Genomic DNA, 23,168 nt, shown 5'->3' with positions numbered 1-23,168 from the left:
CCCCACTCAAACAAACAAACACTAAACATTGTTGTATCTGCACAATATCTATTAATGCTTTATTATTTCAAATTAAGTGTAATTTAAAAAAAAAATCTTCATCTAAGTCCTGCTTAAGGTTTTATCTTCGTATATATTTCCTCATGTAAGCCCTGAAATATTAACTTACTTGGTGTAGTAATGATGAAGTAATAATGTTTTATGGTCCTTTCAGCACTTTTATGATGTTTTGGATCAAATAGAGTGTAAATTTTACTCTATTCTGTCACAAGTTTTAATGATTTAGAAAAAAAGCAAGCAGAAAAGAGTCATGATTCAATAAAATGTTTATTATTATGTTATAGACAAGCCTCTGAGGTCTTTGCCACACCAAGCAATGAGTAAATGTGATGTAAATTAAAAAAAATACACACTTATACATATATTCAATCTCATGTGTCCAAACATTTGACTGGTAGTGTACATATATAGTAATACTTTCTACAAAGGCCTTATGTGTAATGACCTTTAAATACCCGCATACCATATTTATAATGCATTCATAAGGCGTTATACATGTTGTTATACTTATTTATGGAATTAGAGTTTATAGCCATATTTATAATGCATTTATAAAGTGTTAACAGTATGCATTATAATATATCATAATCACAAATACCAAAGAAATCCATTCCTATTTATTATGTTAAGTGCTAGATACACATAAAGAAAACCAAAGCCTTGCTTGGAAAGGCTGCTAACACCTTGAGAAGACATTCCCAAAGTTACGAAAACTTCAAAACCTCAACCAGAAATGATTAAATGCATCACAATGATTTTAATCTAACCTTTTTAATACACCTGTACAATTTAATGACCCTTATTCATTAAACTTACTAAGTGCTGGTTTAAATGAGCATTAGCCCCGCCCACGAGTACCTCATTTAAATATCATATGCACACCTGACTCTTACCTGACACCCACCTGCACACTGTAGCTTATGTAGGTTTTACGTTAATACGCCAATAATATAATGATTTGGTATGCTACATATAATCACCATGGATACAAATAGGAAAGAAATCACACGGACAGAAAATAGTTTCCGTGAACTGGAAGAGCTGATGTCCCAGATGAACTCTACACTTACTTTATGATCAGATTAACAACTTAATAATGAATACAGCCTATTTTTTTTTTCTTAAAGAATTTCGAGATAACATATAATCCCACTGTTACTGCAGCACACCGAGGGTCGTCCATGTTGTGCTGGATGGCTCACTCGTGCGGGGCATGACTTCATTAATAACGATGATATACTGTAAAAGAACATCAGGGGAAAGCGATATGAGTCACGTGTGTGTTACGAGTGCTATTTATTAAAATTTGACTGGTAATTTGCATCAATGTAAAACAATCCTATACTCACTGATAGCGTTCGCTGCAGGTTGGATTACGGTGGGCAGAACCTGCGGCTGGATGACCCTAACAGCCTGAGATGGATGCTGGATCACCAGAGCAGGTTGAGCAGCCTGGATTATGGTTTGTGGAGCCATGCCCGGGACCACCACTGCCGACCTTGGGGGTTGGATTATCACATGATTCCCGCCACCCTGGATCACTTGGACCCTCGGCTGACCCGCGCCAGCTCCATAAACAGAGTACATGGATGCAGGTGTATCTGTGGAGAAGTGTAAAAAATGAAATCACTCAATGACATCACTGTTACATAGTTTAATTCATTTCCACCATTAATGTGCATTTATCCCACAGCGTAGTTTAATTCTGGATTCTGATTGGTCAGAAGGTGTTGATTCATCTTCTATAACAGCAGCTTTGACAGAAGTGCAGCTGCAAATCACAGGTTTATATTAATGCACTCGTTCTCGTATGTTATCGTTTCCATAGTAGCAGCTCATTCACAGGGACTTGAATGACTGACGCGCCACAAAAACGTGTTAAAAATGTGTGTAATCGTTGATACGGTGAAATTTTCTGCAGTTTTAGAGAGAGAGTTGGAAAAAGAGAGGCTGGTGAGGGAATGACTGTTTAGTTTAGTTTTAAATTGTTTTGTGGATGTTCAATGACATTAAATGTAACTATAAATGGAGAAAAGTAAGATATGTCATGCTTTAATTAATGAAACATTGCTGTGGTATAAGAAGGAATAAAAGACTTAGGGACACGCTTTTATAAGAAAATAATCAACTTCCTAGTGGTAATAGTGACCCTGCTTCATGACCCCGCATGGTCTTGGATTATTTTCCTGTAACAGCATGTCCTGTGTGTAGTTAATGTGCTGTACTGGAGTTTGGTGCACAAACCTGGTGTGATTTGCTGTACTGCTCTGGAGGATACGTTGTCTGTACTGGAGGAGGGAAAAGAGTAGGATGAAGATGAGGCTTACACTTACACCTGTTCTAAACTCCCAGAGCTGCTGTGTGTATTTAAACCTTTCAACCAAATAGGACAATATTTATGACTTTTCCTTCCCACAGCTTGATATGATTTTTATCTCTCTGATAAAACCTGGGAGTGGGATGGGCCTCAGGCATGAATGTAGAATCTGACCAGTACAATTGATTTGGTTTTATGAACAATAACCAGTACAATCACTTTATAAATAGTATAAGCATAAATCTAATATTATTTCTATAGTTTTATATAATATAATCCTCCTACGAGTTGTAGCTCACGCACTTAATGAGACGTGTTTTTGTTTTGCTACAGTCCTGTCTTCATCCCTGTCTTTGGACTGATTTATTTCCTGATTGTGTTCACCTGTTCTCAGTTGCACCTGCTCGCATTGTACCGCTTAAACATAGTGTCGCCTGGATGACATGGTAGAAAAATTAGCAACCGGCACAATGCTCTTCTTTCTCCACTTGCTGCAAATTTTGAGCATTTTGTCTCTGTGCTTATAGATTAGTACTGTTTTTTTACAGCATGTTTGAGCAGAATTGTGTATCATTGGCTGCCACTGTAAATAGACAAAAAATAAATAAGGAATATTTGAAGTCTATCATACTTCACAAAAATATTTAACCCAGTATGACTTTTCCAAACTAGGTTTATAAGAGTAGCACACATGAATAAGAAGATAATTTATTTAAAATCCATGCTAGTGAAAGACATTTAGCCTAAGAACAGCATGTTACAATAGTAATGTATGTAATAATAATTGTTTTTTAATTAATAATACATTGTAATAATTAATTAGGTGTCATAATAAATAGCATTATTAATGATCTCTTTCTATTTTCTGCCTGGCTGATGTATTCACACAGAATAGATTTTTTTCAGCCTTTATCTCTTTGCCAGATGAAGTTACGCCCATGTGCGTGCATCTGTCAATCAACAACAGTCAATCAAATCTCTGACTATTTATGACCTCATTGCCATTAAACACAAGCTGTTTTGTTACCTCCATTTTGAATATCCAGTAAACTGATATCTGTGGGTCTCTATAACACTAACCTAATAGTACATTAGCATGTAAGGTAGCAAATGTTGGTTGGCTGACTTCTTTGTTCACATGCTAACATGAAAGCAAGCGAATGTAGAGTAATTATCTAGGGTTTGCAGCTAGTTTCTGTTGTCATAGCAACCAGTACTTAGCTAGGTTAAAGGTATGCTGGTGATGTCGCAGAAGCTAACAAACGTCACTTTAAATAATAAATAATGTAAGTTAGAATATCAACTTTTTCACTGAATAATCTGTCATATTACCTTTAAGGACTAGGAAGTGGGTATATTATTATAATTTTGTAAAAGTAGCACGTTAGAAATTTGATTACTGTTAGGAGCCACAAGCAAAATAAGGAAAATAAGATTAATACATTCCCATTTTTTTTAGGTTGAAAACTTTTCTATGAAAATATTTTCTATATTTTGCAATTGGTAAAGATAAGGTATGATTTATTTTCTCTAACCACAATGTATTTCATTTCTAATTATTATACACTTTATACTTTATACATATACTTTGCACAATGCAATTTTTGTCCTTATTTTTATCCTTAATGAACCAAAAACCAGAAATATAAATTGTGTAAAAATCATTAAGAATCCTTGAGAAATCAAGATTTTTTTTTATGATTGTAATATTCCTAAAAAAAATGTAACAAAAGCCTCCTCTTTAATGAACTTTTGTTTAAGCCCATAGAAACGGAGTAAAAGAAAAACCTCATGAAACTTCTAAACTCTGTCAGTCACTAACTTGATTCATGAGCAACCTGGTTACATGTAAAAAGCTGTAAAGTAGCTGATTTTTTAAAAAACAAATTCTGACTTCATTTATCAACAATCACACCTGCTACCTTCTGCTTAATTTAAGGGATGTCAAATAGCTAAACACACACACACACACACACACACACACGTACCTGACTTTCATGTACTCCGTAGTGTGCCTGATGAATTCAGTGGTTTTCTGAGAGCTACGAAGAGGCTAAAAGAGAATGCAGATAAACATTCTGTGTGCGTGTGTGTGTGTGTGTGTGTGTGTGTGTGTGTCTGCATTTCAGGACTGGTTTTTAACTGGTTTTACACAAGGAAGTGAATTCCAGCAGAGCCGATAAGGAACTAAAGTGTGAAAAGAAATACCCCCTCTCTTTACCTCCACCTGGGGGTGGTGTACATGAGTGAATTCCATTTGCTCCAATGATTCTGACATTTTCTCCCTGGAAATAGATGGAGGAAAAAAGGAGAGAAATAACCCTTTAATTATCTTGTCACAGGGGAATATCATAAGCCTGGTGTGATCGTGATTATGAAAATAACATTAAACTACAGAGGTTAAAAAACAATAGAAATTGTTATATAAAGAACTTCCAGTAAATAGTATCTGTGAAGGTTATATGTGTATGGACCACTGAAGATATTCATAACTCATTCTAATGCATTCATAAGGCATTATATCACGTACCTCTCTGTGGCGAGTTCAACTTTTATCTTCCGAGTGACATCGAGAGACATGTGATTACCCTATATATCAAAGAGAGAATGAGAGAGAGCGACATGCACAGAAAAGACAGAGAAAGAGAGAGTGAGAAGAGACACAGACAGACAGACAGAGAGAGACAAAGATTTTAGTAATGTCTAGTTTTAATGCAGGTTTTACTTGCTGGCAGCAGAGACCTGATGTAAAGACGTGAAGGTCAGGAAAAGTGATTTTTGTGCTTTAAACCATGTCATTACTCTTTACCTGTATAGGAGTGCAGTTTTTGCGTGGACTGTCCGGCTGAGCGAACATGTTTTCCTGCATACAGCCTTGTGACTTTTGACTTGGGTATATCAGAGGATTGTCAGGATACATTGAAAGAGTGGCTTTCTCTTTATCCATATATGGAGGACTTCGGGAGAGAAAAGAGGGAGACGCGTTTCACTTTTCACACAATCCTCAGTGCTTCTCATTTACAAGATGACAAGATAATATATATGGCTTTGTTGAGGGAGTCTTGATTTGTTTATTAAACAATTTCATTTTCATTTTTCTTTTCCCAGCCACCCCTCCTTAAAATCTTTGTTGAGTGAATGATTGACATGTATAGAACTATTTTTATGTGTATGTAGTGTATGCATGTATGGATATACACTATATGGCAAAAAGTATATGGACACCTGACCATCACACCCATATGTGGCTCTTCCTCAAACTGTTGCCACAAAGTTGGAAGCACACAATTGTATAGAAAGTCTTTGTATGCTGTAGTGTTACAGTTTCCCTTCACTGGAACTAAGAGGCTGAAACCTGTTCCAGCATGACAATGCCCCTGTGCACAAAGCGAGCTCCATGAAGACATGGTGTGTGAAGGTTGGAGTGGAAGAACTCGAGTGTCCTGCACAGAGCCCTGACCTCAACCCCACTGAACACCTTTGGGATGAACTGGAACACCGAATGAACCCCAGACCTCCTCACCAACATCAGCGCCTGATCTCACTAATGCTCTTGCAGCTGAATGAACACAAATCCCCACAGCCACGCTCCAACATCTAGCGGAAAGACTTCCCAGAAGAGTCACTTTGATCACACTTTGTGTGCTTTTTTCCAGACCAAAAATCATCAAATCCTTTTCAAGGCCAAGCCTTATTTCAGTTTCATGTATGCCAGACCAAATTCACTAATTCTCTTGAGAATGACCTAGAATCTTACAGAATCAACCTAGACAATACATTTAGGGATATAAATGTATTATAAGGTTACCTCTAGAAGACACCACTTAGTAGGACACATACCTTTGGCGTTGAGGACCAGGAGAGTGCAGGTGAATATGGGGACCACCCTACATCCCAAAGATAGATAGATAGAGATAGTGTGTGTGTGTGTGAGAGAGAGAGAGAGAGAGAGAGAGGGAGAGAGCATGTATGGTTTAAGCAGCATTTGAGTTGTCTGGCAGAAAAAGCTGCAGAAAGGAATGAGAAGACCAGGATGAACCCTATAATTCCCATTCACTGGGCTTTACCTCTGAAGGGATGTGGTGTGTCTGAGGAGCTGGGCCAGGATATGGTGGAACAGGGATATTCTCCATGGGCAAGGAACTGGAGAAGAGAACAGTTGAAGAAGGTCATATCTTTGCTTTCTTTTTCCTTCCTTCCTTCCTTCCTTGCTTGCTTTGTTCTTTCCTTCCTTGGTAACTTCAGTCTCATATTTTGCTATCTATCTTTGTGAAATGATACATCCTGAGGAGCAGGTCTGGTATCATTTTTTTCACTCAGCATTCTGTTTACTGACAAAAATATATCTAAAACTAAACTAAAAAAGACATTCCAACAGCTAAACCACTGCTGGTACCAATGTGAAAGTGTGTGCCATGTCAGCTAGATGCTTAGTAGGACACATACCTTTGGCGTTGAGGACCAGGAGAGTGCAGGTGAATATGGGGACCACCCTACATCCCAGAGATAGATAGATAGAGATAGTGTGTGTATGTGAGAGAGAGAGAGAGAGAGAGAGAGAGAGAGAGAGGGAGAGAGCATGTATGGTTTAAGCAGCATTTGAGTTGTCTGGCAGAAAAAACTGCAGAAAGGAATGAGAAGATCAGGATGAACCCTATAAACCCCATTCACTGGGCTTTACCTCCGAAGGGATGTGGTGTGTCTGAGGAGTTGGGCCAGGATATGGTGGAACAGGGATATTCTCCATGGGAAAAGAACTGGAGAAGAGAACAGTTGAAGAAGGTCATATCTTTGCTTTCTTTTTCCTTCCTTCCTTCCTTCCTTGTTAGCTTCCTTCTCTTTGTGTGGTTTTTTTCACTTCAATTCTGCTTTTGCTCGGTCTCTATTTTTCATCTATAATTCAGTGCTACACAGCAGGAGTTTGATTCCTAAATCAATCAAATCAAATCTTATCAATGAAAACTGATGGTTCTTTCACACCTGTTTTCTGATTCCAAATCAGAGCATAAATTGAGGCATTGTCAAACCACGCCTTCATGAAGCTCTCTTTATGCACAGGGGCATTGTCATGCTGGAACAGGTTTGGGCCTCTTAGTTCCAGTAAAGGGAAACTGTAATGCTACAAAATACAAAGACATTCTAAACAATTGTCTGGTTCCAGCTTGGGATAGGCTCACATATGGGTGGGACGACCCCATTTCCACATACTCCTTCGTGGAGTTCACAAATATGTGTTAAGATAATGTGAGACGCAGCAGCTTATAAATACCTGTGGTTTGCATGTTGACAACAGAAGGTGGGTTTGCAACTTGAATGTGAGTGTTGACAGTGGACACCCTAAAGTTCAGATAGATAAAGAGAGAGAGACAATGATTTAAAGATGCATCTATAGGTTTATGCAAGAGAAAGTGAAAGAATTTCAACATGAGCTGTAACAGGGACTTCCCTATATCCCAAAGATAGATAGAGAGAGAGAGAGATAGAGACAGAGGTTTTAGAAACATTGCAGATGTCTCTAGTTTTATTGTCAGATGTCTGAGAAGAAATAAGAATCTTGTTTTGGAACCCTGTAAACCCCCTTCACTGGGATTTACCTCTGAAATTGGGTGGTGTTTGGTGGACTCAAACCCCAGTGGTGGGCCAGAATACTGACGAACAGGGAGGTTCTCCGTGGGCAAAGAACTGCAGAAGAGAACAGTAGAAGAAGGTCATATCTTTGCTTCCTTTTTTCCTTTTTTCCTTCCTTCCTTCCTTCCTTCCTTCAGTCTCATATTTTGCTATCTATCTTTGTGAAATGATACATCCTGAGGAGCAGGTCTGGTATCATTTTTTTCACTCAGCATTCTGTTTACTGACAAAAATATATCTAAAACTAAACTAAAAAAAACATTCCAACAGCTAACCATGTCAGGTAGATGCTTAATAGGACACATACCTTTGGCGTCGAGGACCAGGAGAGTGCAGGTGAATATGGGGACCACCCTACATCCCAAAGATAGATAGAGAGATAGATAGGGATAGTGTGTGTGTGTGTGTGTGTGAGAGTGAGAGAGAGAGAGAGAGAGAGAGCATGTATGGTTTAAGCAGCATTTGAGTTGTCTGGCAGAAAAAACTGCAGAAAGGAAAGAGAAGACCAGAATGAACCCTATAAACCCCATTCACTGGGCTTTACCTCTGAAGGGATGTGGTGTGTCTGAGGAGCTGGGCCAGGATATGGTGGAACAGGGATATTCTCCATGGGAAAAGAACTGGAGAAGAGAACAGTTGAAGAAGGTCATATCTTTGCTTTGTTTTTCCTTCCTTCCTTCCTTCCTTGTTTGCTTTCTTCTTTCCTTCCTTGGTAACTTCAGTCTCATATTTTGCTATCTATCTTTGTGAAATGATACATCCTGAGGAGCAGGTCTGGTATCATTTTTTCCCTCAGCATTCTGTTTACTGACAAAAATATATCTAAAACTAAACTAAAAAAGACATTCCAACAGCTAAACCACTGCTGGTACCAATGTGAAAGTGTGTGCCATGTCAGCTAGATGCTTAGTAGGACACATACCTTTGGCATTGAGGACCAGGAGAGTGCAGGTGAATATGGGGACCACCCTACATCCCAAAGATAGATAGAGATAGTGTGTGTGTGTGAGAGAGAGAGAGAGAGAGAGAGAGAGAGGGAGAGAGCATGTATGGTTTAAGCAGCATTTGAGTTGTCTGGCAGAAAAAACTGCAGAAAGGAAAGAGAAGATCAGGATGAACCCTATAAACCCCATTCACTGGGCTTTACCTCTGAAGGGATGTGGTGTGTCTGAGGAGTTGGGCCAGGATATGGTGGAACAGGGATATTCTCCATGGGAAAAGAACTGGAGAAGAGAACAGTTGAAGAAGGTCATATCTTTGCTTTCTTTTTCCTTCCTTCCTTCCTTCCTTGCTTGCTTTGTTCTTTCCTTCCTTGGTAACCTCAGTCTCATATTTTGCTATCTATCTTTGTGAAATGATACATCCTGAGGAGCAGGTCTGGTATCATTTTTTCACTCAGCATTCTGTTTACTGACAAAAATATATCTAAAACTAAACTAAAAAAACATTCCAACAGCTAAACCACTGCTGGTACCAATGTGAAAGTGTGTGCCATGTCAGCTAGATGCTTAGTAGGACACATACCTTTGGCGTTGAGGACCAGGAGAGTGCAGGTGAATATGGGGACCACCCTACATCCCAGAGATAGATAGATAGATAGAGATAGTGTGTGTGTGTGTGTGAGAGAGAGAGAGAGGGAGAGAGCATGTATGGTTTAAGCAGCATTTGAGTTGTCTGGCAGAAAAAACTGCAGAAAGGAAAGAGAAGATCAGGATGAACCCTATAATTCCCATTCACTGGGCTTTACCTCTGAAGGGATGTGGTGTGTCTGAGGAGTTGGGCCAGGATATCGTGGAACAGGGTTATTCTCCATGGGAAAAGAACTGGAGAAGAAAAAAAGGAAGAGGAGGCTTATTTAGTGCCTTTCTTCCTTCCTTAGTAATTCTGTCTCTTACTTATTTATACATCTTTCTGACATGGTACCATCCTGACAAGCAGGTCTGGTATCATTTTGTTTCTTATACTGCTGGTATGAATGTGCAATTGTATGCAGTGTCTAGGCCTTTAGTCAAGACCACCATTGTCAAGTCCAAGACTAGGGCTAGCCAAAAATCAAGTCCAGACCGAGTCATAATGGAGTCAAGATCAAGACCAAAAATCATCAAATCCTTTTCAAGGCCAAGCCTTATTTCAGTTTCATGTATGCCAGACCAAATTCACTAATTCTCTTGAGAATGACCTAGAATCTTACAGAATCAACCTAGACAATACATTTAGGGATATAAATGTATTATAAGGTTACCTCTAGAAGACACCACAAACATTATTTTTAGAAACTCTCAGTCAAGACCAGGACCATTTTTAGCTAGACCAATGCCTGTGATCAAGACAAGTCTGAGTATGAATGCCAATAAGTCCAAGTCGATACAGAAAAAGTCTTGAGAGTGGACTCAAGTCCTGCAGCCTTAGCACTGTCAGTCAGATACTGAGCAGGACGCATACCTGTGGTGTTGATGTCCAGTAGAGTGCAGGTGAGTACCGGGACCACCCTAAATCCCAAAGAATCATAAAAAGAGATAGAATGTGGTTTGAGGGCATTGCAGGTCTCTAGTTTTAATGCTGGATCTCTGGAAGGAAGAACATATGTGTGAAATCTGTGAACTGCCTTCACTGGGCTTTACCTCCGCAGTGGTGTGGTGTATCTGAGGAGGTGCCTGGTGGTTGTAGGCTCTCGGCTGTACAGACTCCTGAGATGGGCCAGTATATGGTGGAACAGGGATGTTCTCCATGGGCCGAGATCTGGAGAAGAAAAAAGAGGTAGAAGCTCGGTTCCTTTCTTTCTATCCTTCTCTGATGAAACTACCATTATCTTTGTCCTAATCCGCTGCCTCTTACTGTGTTTTCTAGATTTGTGACATGGTAACATCCCTACAAGCAGATCATTCTGTCACTTAGCATTCTGTTTGCTGACAAAGGTATATCTCTAGAGCTTTGCCAATTAAAAACAGCTAAGCCTCTTCTGGCACAATCATGCAAGTGTGTGCTGGACACATACCCGTGGTGTTGAGGGCCAGGAGACTGCTGGTGATAATAGGTAGCACACTATATCCCAAAGATAGATAGATAGAGAAAAAGAACATGGTTTGAGAAGCATTGCAGGTGTCTCGGAGGGAAGAAGAATGTTTGAGTGGAAACCCTCTAAACCCCCTTCACTGGGCTTTACCTCTACAGTGATGTGACGTGTGCGAGGAGCTGGCTTGGGTGGGTGTTCTGTCTGCTGTACAGAACTAGTGGACTCTAGAGGTGGTCCAGGATATGGTGGAACAGGAATTTTCTCCATGGGCGAATACTGGAAGAGAGAAAATAGGAGGAAGCTCAGTTATGTGTTAGCTGAATTATTTCTGTCTTTCCTAGTATTTCTCTCTGTGATCACAGCAGTATGACTGGGATATGGTATGAGCAGTCTCTACCTTAGACCATAACACCGACCTTCTGATTATACAGAGCACATCTTATTTCAAAATGATAAAATTAACAAGACATTTAATGGGAAATTTACAGATATTCTAAGTAACAAATGTTTAACAAGAGTATATGCATATATTAATAGTGAAACATTTTTTGCCATTTTACAGTAAATTTACAGCAATATGTTACAGTGATTTTACAATAAGTTTACAGCATTTTTATAGCATTTTACAGTGATTTTCAAACAATTTCACAGTAATATTTACAGTAATTTTTAATGGTAATTTTAACATAATATTTACAGTAAAAATAGTAAAACTTTTTATCTGTTAGCTTTTGATCTTTTCGTTTTGATTAAAGTGTTAAAGCATTGAAGGTGTTGATGAATTTTTCAACAACAGAAGCTCTGACAGCAGTTTCGACTGCAAGGTTTGATTCATGCATTGTGTAATACGTTACTCTACTCTCGTAACAGCGTACACAGGGAAGTGTAAGCATGTCTAACTATTAATATGGTAAAGTCTTCTGCAAGGAGACGTTTTTGTTTTTTAAACATTCATGAAAGGAGTCTCCAGTGTCAGCACTTTGTAACAGTCAGAGGTAAAGCCGTAACTTAAATTTTTCTGACATTTTCGAACAGACAAGTTTACGCTTTGCTGTTTCTCAGTAACATCACATTTTTAAAAAACCTCAGTAGAGAAAAAAGTTATGGGGAATGAATGTTTATGGTTGCAAAAAATGTGAGAAAAAGAGCTAACTTGCTTCACTTACTTTCCACAACATTAAATGGATAAAATTATGCTGTATCATTCTTTAATAAATTTAAAAAAAACATTTAAATGTTGGCAAATTGCTGTGGTATAAGAGGAATAAAACACTTTTGGACATGCTGTTATAGGAAAATAATTAACTTTGAGGTGGTAACAGTAACTCCACTTCATCACATCACCAATAATTGTTAATTATTTTCTATAACAGCATGACACAGAGTGTTTTATTGCTTACATTCCTTACTGGTATATTTTGTATAGAGATAAGTTCCCTTTCTTTTTAAATATATACTTTTATCTATCAATCTCTGCTATATAGCACCAATTAAACACCTACTACTGCACACACACACACACACACTCCCACACACACACACACACACACACTGTACCTGTGCTTTAGCAATGAAGCGAGAACGAGAGCAGTTATTTGGATGCTTCTCCCATGAGAGTTACCAGGAAACTGTAAAAACTTTCATGGTGTTAGAGAGAACTCAAGTGCAGAGAGTAAGAGGAGGAGAGTGAAACAGAAAGGCAAATTCCTGTCATACCTGTGATGAGGTGTGTCAGTAACAAATTAATATACAGGTGAAGACAGGAAAATCGTGTAATACTGAGTTAGCTGGAGTGGATTGTTTCTTTCTTCGACGCTGCTCTCAGACTTCTTACCTTATCAAGATTTGAAATGTTAATCTAATATTTATGAAAGACAGGCCAAAGGGAATTTGTTGGTCTCCTCTAAACTTACCCAGGTTTTCTCATTTAATTTGTGTAAAATTTGTCAAGCAAACAAATGCAGATATTAAATATGGATTCTTCTAACTTAAAAAAGATCATTTCTTAACAATAATAATAATAATAATAATAATAATAATTACATATTTTTAACATCCTGATTACTCTTGCGTTATTCCTTAATTTGCAGTTTATTTTAGAATTCAGTTTAAGGTTTTATGATCAATTACTTGTTATTTTACTGATCTGTTCCATCCTCATGCTGTGACTGTCCACTGTTTCTGGCTTCTTGGCTGCTTACGTATGCTTAATGCTGAAATGTGTATGTATTTCAGCTTTAAAGCTTTCGTGATTGTCTGTCTGATAAAGTACTGAAAGAAGGAGAATGTACAGTATGCGATGATTTCTTTTTACATGCATCATAATTATAATCAAATTTCAGCTGAATTTGCTGTACCTTTTGACTGAAATGTCAATAAGGTGTTTCCAACAAGAGAAGAATACTAATAAGCATAAAATAAGAAAATGGTCAAGAATGGTCATTATTCAACAGTTAAGTGTAAATATCAACACCAAACATTTGTGAGTGACACCAGCTCAAGTCATGGCACCTGTACACCAGTAGAGGCCCCTCTCCCCCTGAGTACTGAACTGTCTCACACACACACACACACACACACGCACACACTTTCTGCTTGTCGATCATTTCTTGTTTATTGACTATTTAAGGTTTGATTAATTCACAGTCACTTTGCCAGGTCTTGCCAATGCTCATGTTGTGAAAGCTCTGACTCTTTTAACCCTGATTGCTGCTCTTGTGTATGAACCTGGCCTCTTTGGAGTTAAGCTCTGTTCTGATTGCCTGTGTGTATTATTTGACTTGTTGTTTTTGACTTATTGGACTGTTTAAGGATTCTCATTTTGGATTGTGTCTTGCATTTTTAATAAACCTTCAGCAACTCGAACCCCGGTATTGCATCAAAAACTACCTCAATTAAATGCAGAAATATGGAGCCCAAAAAGTATCTACATACACCGATAAGCCATAACATTAAAACCACCTGCCTAATATTGTGTAGGTCCCCCTTGTGTGGCCAAAACAGCTCCGACTCTTCAAAGCATGGACTCCACAAGACCTCTGAAGGTGTGCTGTGGTATCTGACACCAAGACATTAGCAGCAGATCCTTTAAGTCCTGTAAGTTGCGAGGTGGGGCCTCCATGGATCGGACTTGTTTGTCCAGCACGTCCCACAGATGCTCAATCGGATTGAGATCTGGGGAATCTGGAGGCCAAGTCAACACCTTGAACTCTTTGTCATGTTCCTCAAACCATTCCTGAACAATTTTTACAGTGTGGCAGGGCGCATTATCCTGCTGAAAGAGGCCACTGCCGTTAGGGAATACAGTTGCCGTGAAGGGGTGTACTTGGTCTGCAACAATGTTTAGGTAGGTGGTACGTGTCAAACAACAACCACATGAATGTCAGGACCCGAGGTTTCCCAGCAGAACGTTATCCAGAGCATCACACTGCCTCCACCGGCTTGCCTTCTTCCCATAGTGCATCCTGGTGCCATCTCTTCCCCAGGTAAGCGACGTGTACACACCCGGCCATCCACATGATGTAAAAGAAAACGTGATTCATCAGACCACGCCACCTTCTTCCATTGCTCCATGGTCCAGTTCTGATGCTCACGTGCCCATTGTAGGTGCTTTCGGCGGTGGAGAGGGGTCAGCATGGGCACTCTGACCAGTCTGTGGCCCCATACGCAGCAAGCTGCGGTGCACTGTGTGTTCTGACACCTTTCCATCATAGACAGCTTTAACTTTTTTGGACTAGCCTTCACTCCCCACGCACATCAGTGAGTCTTGTGAGCTCATGACCCTGTCGCTGGTTCACCGGTTGTCCTTCTTTGGACGACTTTTGGTAGGTACTAACCACTGCATACTGGGAACATCCCACAAGACCTATCTTTTTGGAGATGCTCTAACCCAGTCGTCTAGCTGTCACAATTTGGCCCTTGTCGAAGTCGCTCAGATCCTTACGCTTGCCCATTTTTCCTGCTTCCAACACATCAACTTCGAGAACTGACTGTTCACTTGCTGCTTAATATATCCCACCCCTTGACAGGTGCCATTGTAACAAGATAATCAATGTTATTCAGTTCACCTGTAAGTGGTTTTAATGATATGGCTGATCGGTATATGAACATAGTCTAGTATTCCAGAGTAAAAGTAAATATTTCAACTGATCAGAAATGAATGTTTTTATTTATTTTTTATTTATTGTTCTGCTAACTCTACACTACACTAACTCTTTTCTAACAAACCTACAGTTTAGCTTGCTGGTTAGTTAATGTTTAATAACCCTTGGAATGAATACTAAGGTGGCATTAACCATAAAACAAAACTAGTTCACTAATTTAACAACCTTAAAGCAAACATGGTATTTAGTTTTTATGCGGTTGGCAAAGTAAGTAGGTAAGTAAGTAAATAAGTAAGTAAAGGCAAAGGAAAATTTTCATCCAGCAGACAGTCATTGGTAAATAATTTTTACAGCTGCACAGATTAATAGGTCGTGCCTGTCTTTGCTCAAAGACTAATTAGCTCAGCTGTGCGATGTTTCATGTGACACTGGTGTGAATTTGATTGGATGTGGTTTAAAAAAATAAACAAATTCCAAAAAGCAAAAGCACAACTGAATGGCATAGCAGCTGGACAAGAGAGAGAGAAAAAAATTTTCAACAGGTATTTTGAAAGGTAAAAACAAAAATGTATATTTTTTTCAAGGAAATTCATTTTTAAGACTAAGAATACAAGTTTTTCATTTCAGTCTTACTTAAGTAAAGTACAACTCTTCCAGTATTTAACAGTATTTAAGTCCATTAACGCTGTACAACTATTCAAGTATTTTCTCCAACAGGGGCCAGATTTTTTTTTATACAACTTTCCACAATGAGGACTATATTAGTTAACAACAGAGACCATGAAAGAACCAGAAAAAAAATTCGACAAATATGAGGGAAAAATACAACTGAATAGTATATCATATATATGCAAATGTGCATAGGCAGATAGAAATGTGTAAAATACACAATTAAAAAACGAAAGCAAATGAAAGTCTTTTTTTACATTTACATCATTATAGATGAACGTGTGAATATGTTTAAACTCCAACACACATGTAGTGCAACCTGGTTAAAAGTTATTGCCAGTAAACAGTTACTAGGTTGCAAAATAATCTAATCCTAAAAACAGTTCACAGTCATTCTGATTAACATTTCAACAAAGATTACATAATATATTACAGATACACATATTGCATAGAAATAGACCATTAGCTTAGTATTATAAGGTTCTATCTCAACGTTTTGACATTCAGGCAAGCAAAAATCAAAAGTACTGAAATTTAATTTCATTTCCAGCTCACTTTAAGCTTACTTTAAATTTGCATTATTGAATTTCTGAGAAATTAGAAATATTTGAACACATTTATACATCTATACATTGAAAAACTATTAAAAAAACATTTTCTGCACTTTTTATTCCTGCATTTAAAAGTTGTACTGAGGCTTCAAATCTGTTTGAACATATTGGTAACGTGGTTATTTTATTTTGTTTACTAGAAGGTAGAATAAGATTTCATGTAAATAAATGTACAATAACTGCTTAAAATATCACAATCTTTGTCTGGTTTCGAAAGAAATGGCAAAAGAGCCATTTGGGAGCTAAATGATGAGTCAAATGATGTGTCTCATTGGAAAGAACTGGAATTACCATCGCTGGAATAATGACACCACATATTTCCACCATTTTCAATCTTTTGGTCAAAAGAACATGGATATTGATTGGCTTAGGATGCCTATGTTGCGTTCATCTCATGTTCTTCCTGGATAATGATTGGCTGGACGATAAAACCAAGTTTATCTGTGCTTTTGGTGATACAACTTTCTTTAAATGATCACATCAAAAATTTTGCAAAAATTACACCACTGAGTTTATGCGGTTAACTCCGAATTTTCAACCAAAATGCAAGATATTACCTTATAATACTGAAGTCATGATGTTAGTACTGAAGAATTAAAGTCAATGTTTTTCATTAAAATACATACCAAGCAATTTTTCTCATCTCAGTGAGATCACATTCTCAGTACTCACTTTGTAAAGTATGAACTGTGTATGTGAAAGTGAAGTATGTGAGGAATGTGGAGAACAGAATAAAGCCAAATTTTGCAAAATGACATTTAAAGCATATTGTTGTTTTACGCACACTCGGAGCATTGTTGATTCACGTCCTTTGCGTTCTTTGGGTTCTTTGGGTTCTTTGGGTTCTCACATGCGTCTGTAAATGTGCAGAACGTTCCCGCAGCTGGGGCACTTGTGTTGGACGTCTTTACAGGAGTCCACACAGAAGGGAATCAGACAGCACGGCCAAATTCTGCACAGCAATGAGACACAACAGAGCAATGTGTCATGCGTAAGCATAAGTATTCACACCCACCAATTTGAAACTTTTCTACATTATGTAGTGCTGCAACCTGGAACTGAAATGGACTTAATTGGGCTGAATTTTTTTTTTAATCATTGGATTGATTGGTTGATTGAAGTATTTTGTAACGCAAAGATTAAATAAGCTATAAAGAAGAAATTTGTTGGTTGCAAAAGTAATCACCCCCCGGGTCAACCACCTTTAGCTGCAATTACATATAGTGCTTCTCAGTGTACTATACTGTATATATAAACACAGAGTGTACTATACTGTATATATAAACACAGAGTGTACTATACTGTATATATAAACACAGAGGGGTCCAAATGTCTGAGACCACACTGAGAATATGGGATTCTTTTTTTTCCATTTAAAACTGGAAAGAAAGTTTAGAAGTTAAAAACATTTAATACACAGAATGGAAATCGTCAGTGCCTTGAATTCTTGAATATTCTGCTCTATTTTGAGGCCACTAATTAAATTTGAGCAAATTTGTGATATTGATCAGATTAAATCCTTTGTATAAAAGGTCAGGTTTCCCTTGAGTATTATCTCTTACACTGAAGGATGTATTCAGATGACAATCTTATGGATTTGATGAAACAATATTTTTTGTAAAAACATCTGGAGTCCATGCTTGCTTGAGTGAACGCTGACATTAATGTCGTTAGCGTGTGTGTGTGTGTGTGTGTGTGTGTGTGAGGTCTCTCACCCAAGTAAAAACAGGACTCCAAAAATAGTCCAGACCAGGAGTCCTGTGGTGGGGTTCGTCACAGTGACAATTTGCTGGTGGCAGTAAGTGCACATCATTGGAGCAGGTGTTTCTGTCAGAGCTGACTGAACAACTACACACACACACACACACACACACACACACACTAACTTTACTTACATTGTGATATATATCCATTTACTTTTGTAAAACTCTAACTAAATAAAACTCTACTTACACCTTCCCCAAACCCTAACTACAGATTTATTATTATCTAAAGATGAATAAATAAAAAAAAAAACCACCTCACTCTTCTTTCCCCACAAGGTAAACATGATGCCGTAGTTCCATCGTCATGGAGATATTTTCATATCGCCATGGGAACAGCTCTCTCCCTGCCCACACATCTACATTTAACAGCTACAACTGCATGCTAATGAATTTTTTTTTAACATTCTTGTGTTTACTAGTATGAAAAGTCTGTAACTCACCACTCAACCCTCTTCATATTTTAACAAAGGTTTGATGTGCATTTAAAAAGTAACTTTAATTTACAGAAGAATTCAAATTGTACGTATTTGTGTTTGTGTAAATAAATAAAATATTTGGTATGTTTGAGGGAACTAAACTTTACTTTTCATTGAGTTTAGTTTAAACTGCTGAAATGCTGTAATTTTTCTAGACTAAAACCAAATTAAAAAATCATAGCTAAACTATTATATAATTTTTTTTTCGAATACTGTATCTGTAAAATATTGATGGCAGAGAAGCTAATTTGAACAAAAACAAATAAAAACACACAGCTTTTTTAAATGTTCCTGAGAAGCCGAAAAGCGTAAACTCCTCTGTCCTGAAGCTGTCAGAAAACTTAAAGTTACAGCTTTACCTCTGACTGTTACAAAGCACTGACACTGGAGACTCCTTCCATAAATGCTAAATAAACGCCTTCTTACAGAAAACTTCACCATATAAGCAATTACACACGCTTTTAATCCATTTATATTTAGGGTCCACCGTACAAGCCCCTGTGAAAGAACTGTTACTATAGAAACAATAACTTATTAGAACAAGTGCATTCAGAGGGCACAAAATGGAATTTCCACCTGTTTTGGGGCTGCCCATATTCAGCATTGAATTTATGTGTGAAGTCACATTCCATAATTAATGGCTCTTTGAAAGTAGACACTGTGGACTTTAAGAATTTGCAGGCTTTCACAAGTATTTCTTTTTTTTAACCTAGCCTACTAGGTTTAAATGTTATAATTACATTGTGGCAGCTGTATACGGTGTTTTTTACTATCAAAAACCCAGCACAGGGCTCACACCCCTCCCCTTTTCCCATCACCCTGCTGACCAGCAGCTAAACACAGAGTCATGATACTCTACATACAGAAACCCAACAGTGTCCTGACTAATCTTATATTAGACTTGCAGAAATGAAATAATTCATTTGTTTATACTGATTGAAAATGTCTGATAAGTCGATTGGAACGGAATGCCAGTGTACTGCGAGAAAGGGTTAATATGACAAGTTATATTTGTGAAGGGTAACATGACAAACATGAAACCTAAACAGTCACAGCAATTTCTAGGAATAAAAGCACAACACGAATAAGCACAAATATACATACAGTCACACATAGACACACCACGCACACACACCGTTGATCACTCACCCACAGGGTTTACCACCATTAGAGCCGGTTGGGTCTGGATGACTGTCGTTGGCTGGACCACCGTTAGCTCTGGTTGCATTATCATAGGTGCAGGTTGAACCACTGTGGTGCTGTACTTGGGGGGAGCTGGATACACAGTGTCCTGCACCACTGTGGGTAAGCAAGTAGCAAATTCATCCCACATACACCATACAAGGAAATTATAATGTTTAAAGGCATGCAAAACAATGTTATTAGGGAAAAATCAGCATAACCCAGAGCGGCTAAAAGGATAAATATTCAAGGCACTGGTCTAGAGATGCACATCATGCGCAGGCTGTTTTTAGTATTGTGCAGGCTGAAGCTCGTGAGAGATATGAAGCTCATGAGCAGGTGGAATTAGTCAAACTTTTTTGCGAGCATGCAGGATTGGTCAAAACATTTTTGGACTGGAATTGGTCAACATTTTTGAAGGCGCAGGCAGGATTGGTCAAACTTTTCTGTGGGAACTGGATTGGTGAAACTGTCTGTGGAAGTGATTGGAATTGATCAGACTTTTTTTGGAGTGGGATTGGTCAAACTTTTTGTGGGAATGGGTTGGATTGGTTAAACTAATTTGGGTGTGGCTGGGATTGTTTCAAATTTTTGACGGAGCTCTAAGGTTTGGTCAAATCCCAGTGGGTGGGATTAAACCTTTAGTGGGAGTGCGTGGGATTGGTCATTTTTGGGGGAGTGGGAAAGACTGGTCAAACCTTTTGTGAGGGGGGATAGGATTGGTCAAATATTTTGGGTAGCAGGTGGGATTGGTCAAAAATCTTTTGGGAGTAGGAATGATTTTTCTAATTGTGCGAGGAAGTGGGCAGGATTGGGACTAAAAATGGTCTACACACGTCTACACTGGTCTCTATATTTCCAATATGGCTACAATGATTCAAAGCAAACAAAAGTTGAGAAAGATTCAAGTCTGAAGCAGTACAGGAGCTTCCTTTGGCACTGTCTCTCTCTCACACTCCTCTCTTTCCCCTCCATGCTGCATACTCCTAAAAAAGCTAATTACTTTAAATAAAACAAAGACTGTTCTACCTGTTCCAGTGCTAGTTTGTAAGCTGTTTCCTTGTACAGGATGCAAAAGATTTGCCCTTCATACTGAATAAATGGATCCCTAGAATAAACAGCATCGTGTACCTGATAGAGGAGGATAAGCAGCTCCAGGTGTGGGGTCGATGGGGCCCGGGTATGGTGGAGGAGGGTTGAACTCCATGATCAGAGGTCAAGGACCTGCAAAAGAAAATGTCACACTTCCTTTACTTTTTCCTGTCTGTTCTATTTTTGCTTCACATAATTAAACTGAGCCTCTATCTCTCTATCTCAGTCGCTCTATCTCCCTGTATATCTCTGTTTGTGGAAGTCCTGGGAGACATGTGTGTGTACATATCTGCATCAGTACTATCCTGACCAGCAAGTCTGGTGGCATTTACTTCTACGTTGTTAAATGACATTGTGGTTTTTCCACTGTAGCCAGTCACGTCACACACACACACACACACACACACACACACACACACACACATGCTTGCTTGTTCAACTATGTACACAGGTGCATAATCTTTATCTGTGATGTAGAAATAAGTGGATGAAATGTCAGTATACCTGTGCTGACTCGTTCTACTGTTTATTTAGTTTGACTTGTACAGTGTATAAGTACATTATTCAGGAGTCTGGTTTAGCACTTTAAAACTTCATCAAATCTTCCTTTTTTTATCATATATATTATGTATAATTTTTATCATAAGTATTCATCTCAAGGTTTAATGAACGGCATTGAACAAGCGGTAACAATGAACAACAGTGTTACTGTAATCATCTACACTACTATCACATACAGTAATTATACAACAGCATATTGCATTTTACTTTAGTAGTAGCATTACAAAAGCCATGGATCATATAATATTCATGAATGTTTGGCTAAATTGCATAGGATTAAAAAACTAAAATATATTTAGTCCAAAATATATAATCTCTGTGCTTTACTTCTTTTATAAACACCAGATGAAAAAGTTCCTAATTTTTAAACATAAACACACACAGACACACATGACAGTACACAAACACACCCTTACATACCGAATTTTGAGGAGAAAAGGAGCTTCTCCTCTTCAGAGATATGAAGCTTGTAGGAGTAGTCACTCTCCACGTATTCACATGCAGGAGTATGTATGAGGAAGGGAGAGAGAGGGAGAGCGAGAAAGACAGAGAGAGAGAGAGAGTGAGGGAGTGTGTTGAAAGATACAAGGAATTTGAGGAAGAACAAATTTTCAACCCACAAATACACTGTTTCTAATCTCGATGATATTTTTAAAAATTATTTTATTCGTACTTTCATTTTTAATCCCTTTGTATCTACTGATGTTTCGCTGTGTAAATTTCACCATTTATTTCATGTCATGTTCACCTGTATTCACACTCAAGGTACGTGGTTCTCCGAGTCACGCTGGTGCTTAAACCCTAACCTGCATGCTTCCTACGAAATGACAATAACGTGAATATTTGTACAGTCAACACACCTGTTTTGATCGTAAATAAATAAAAAAAAAAATTAAAATGTCCTCTCATGGAAAAATAAATAGAATTTGAAGCCACAGATTTAAAAAAAAATCCACCATGAAACACTTGCTTATTAATCCTTATCATTAACATCATTAACACCCAAGATTTATTTTGTAATGAAATTCTGTGTTGACTTTATTTTGTCTAAACTAACCCACAATGCCATTTGACTACCTGCTGATAGTGGGACATTCAGCAGTGGTGGACTTAGCAGTCCTTTAGTCTGTCCAGCTGTCTCACCTCCTCATCTGTACACTCTGCTCAAACAGATGGCATACCTTTACACTGTTTATTGCATCACCTGCCAGCTCCGGATTTATTGGCACCCTTCACAAAAATGAGCAAAAACAAACATTTCATAAACAAACATTACTTTTGCTCTAAAATCAAATACCAAATCATTTTACTCCTAAAGAATATATATACAATCCATGCAAACAATTTGTAATCCTTGAAAAATTGTAAAAAGGCACCCTATTGTTATTCCATGTTTTCTTCTTCTTCCTCTTCTGGCTAGGGTGTCTATGGGAGCCCTTAGAACCATTGGGTAAAAAGTTGTGAAATTTGGCAAACTGTTTGGGGAGGGTCTAAGGAACATTCTGACCAAATTTGGGCCAAGTGCTGCCAATGCTCTAGCGCCACCATCAGGTCAAATTTGGGCCTAATTTGGAAGTACATTTATGGTCATAACTTTTGAACCGTGTGTCCAAAATTTAAAAGTTCAATGCACCCTATGATGTCAATTTGCACCTAATTAGGTTTCCTCCATCTTGGATTTTGTCAAAAA

At 38.1% G+C, this 23,168-nt stretch overlaps 2 protein-coding genes across 7 annotated transcripts; both read right to left on the bottom strand.

Moving 5' to 3' along the window:
• Positions 1-308: 308 nt before the first annotated feature.
• LOC113537434 (uncharacterized) lies at positions 309-12,676 on the bottom strand. 6 transcript variants are annotated; one of them, XM_053229854.1, is made up of 24 exons: positions 12,576-12,674; positions 11,169-11,294; positions 11,001-11,047; positions 10,627-10,744; positions 10,448-10,494; positions 9,753-9,828; positions 9,530-9,576; positions 9,153-9,228; positions 8,928-8,974; positions 8,550-8,625; positions 8,313-8,359; positions 7,972-8,059; positions 7,647-7,714; positions 7,059-7,134; positions 6,824-6,870; positions 6,445-6,520; positions 6,218-6,264; positions 5,187-5,334; positions 4,908-4,966; positions 4,599-4,662; positions 4,366-4,430; positions 2,305-2,348; positions 1,410-1,661; positions 309-1,299 (listed from the first exon to the last, which is right to left on the bottom strand). In XM_053229854.1, the coding sequence occupies exons 2-24, from the start codon at positions 11,283-11,285 to the stop codon at positions 1,283-1,285; spliced, it is 1,749 nt and encodes a 582-aa protein (XP_053085829.1). In that variant the 5' UTR covers positions 11,286-11,294; positions 12,576-12,674; the 3' UTR covers positions 309-1,282. The 6 variants fall into 6 exon arrangements, 5 of the variants coding, with proteins under 5 accessions (XP_053085829.1, XP_053085832.1, XP_053085830.1 ...); XR_008301032.1 differs by lacking the exon at positions 2,305-2,348 and having other exon boundaries at positions 12,576-12,676; XM_053229857.1 differs by lacking the exons at positions 6,445-6,520; positions 6,824-6,870.
• Positions 12,677-16,381: 3,705 nt separating this feature from the next.
• LOC113537447 (lipopolysaccharide-induced tumor necrosis factor-alpha factor homolog) lies at positions 16,382-22,708 on the bottom strand. The gene is made up of 6 exons (XM_026931916.3): positions 22,556-22,708; positions 21,899-22,295; positions 20,957-21,049; positions 19,793-19,942; positions 18,117-18,249; positions 16,382-17,353 (listed from the first exon to the last, which is right to left on the bottom strand). Exons 3-6 carry the CDS (start codon positions 21,030-21,032, stop codon positions 17,248-17,250), a joined length of 465 nt encoding a protein of 154 aa, XP_026787717.3. The 5' UTR covers positions 21,033-21,049; positions 21,899-22,295; positions 22,556-22,708; the 3' UTR covers positions 16,382-17,247.
• Positions 22,709-23,168: the final 460 nt, after the last annotated feature.

The sequence above is a fragment of the Pangasianodon hypophthalmus genome, chromosome 26, assembly GCF_027358585.1.
Source record: "Pangasianodon hypophthalmus isolate fPanHyp1 chromosome 26, fPanHyp1.pri, whole genome shotgun sequence".
Classification (NCBI taxonomy): domain Eukaryota; kingdom Metazoa; phylum Chordata; class Actinopteri; order Siluriformes; family Pangasiidae; genus Pangasianodon; species Pangasianodon hypophthalmus.
The sequence above is the reverse complement of the archived record's forward strand: the minus strand, read 5'-3'. Positions and strand labels throughout refer to the sequence as shown.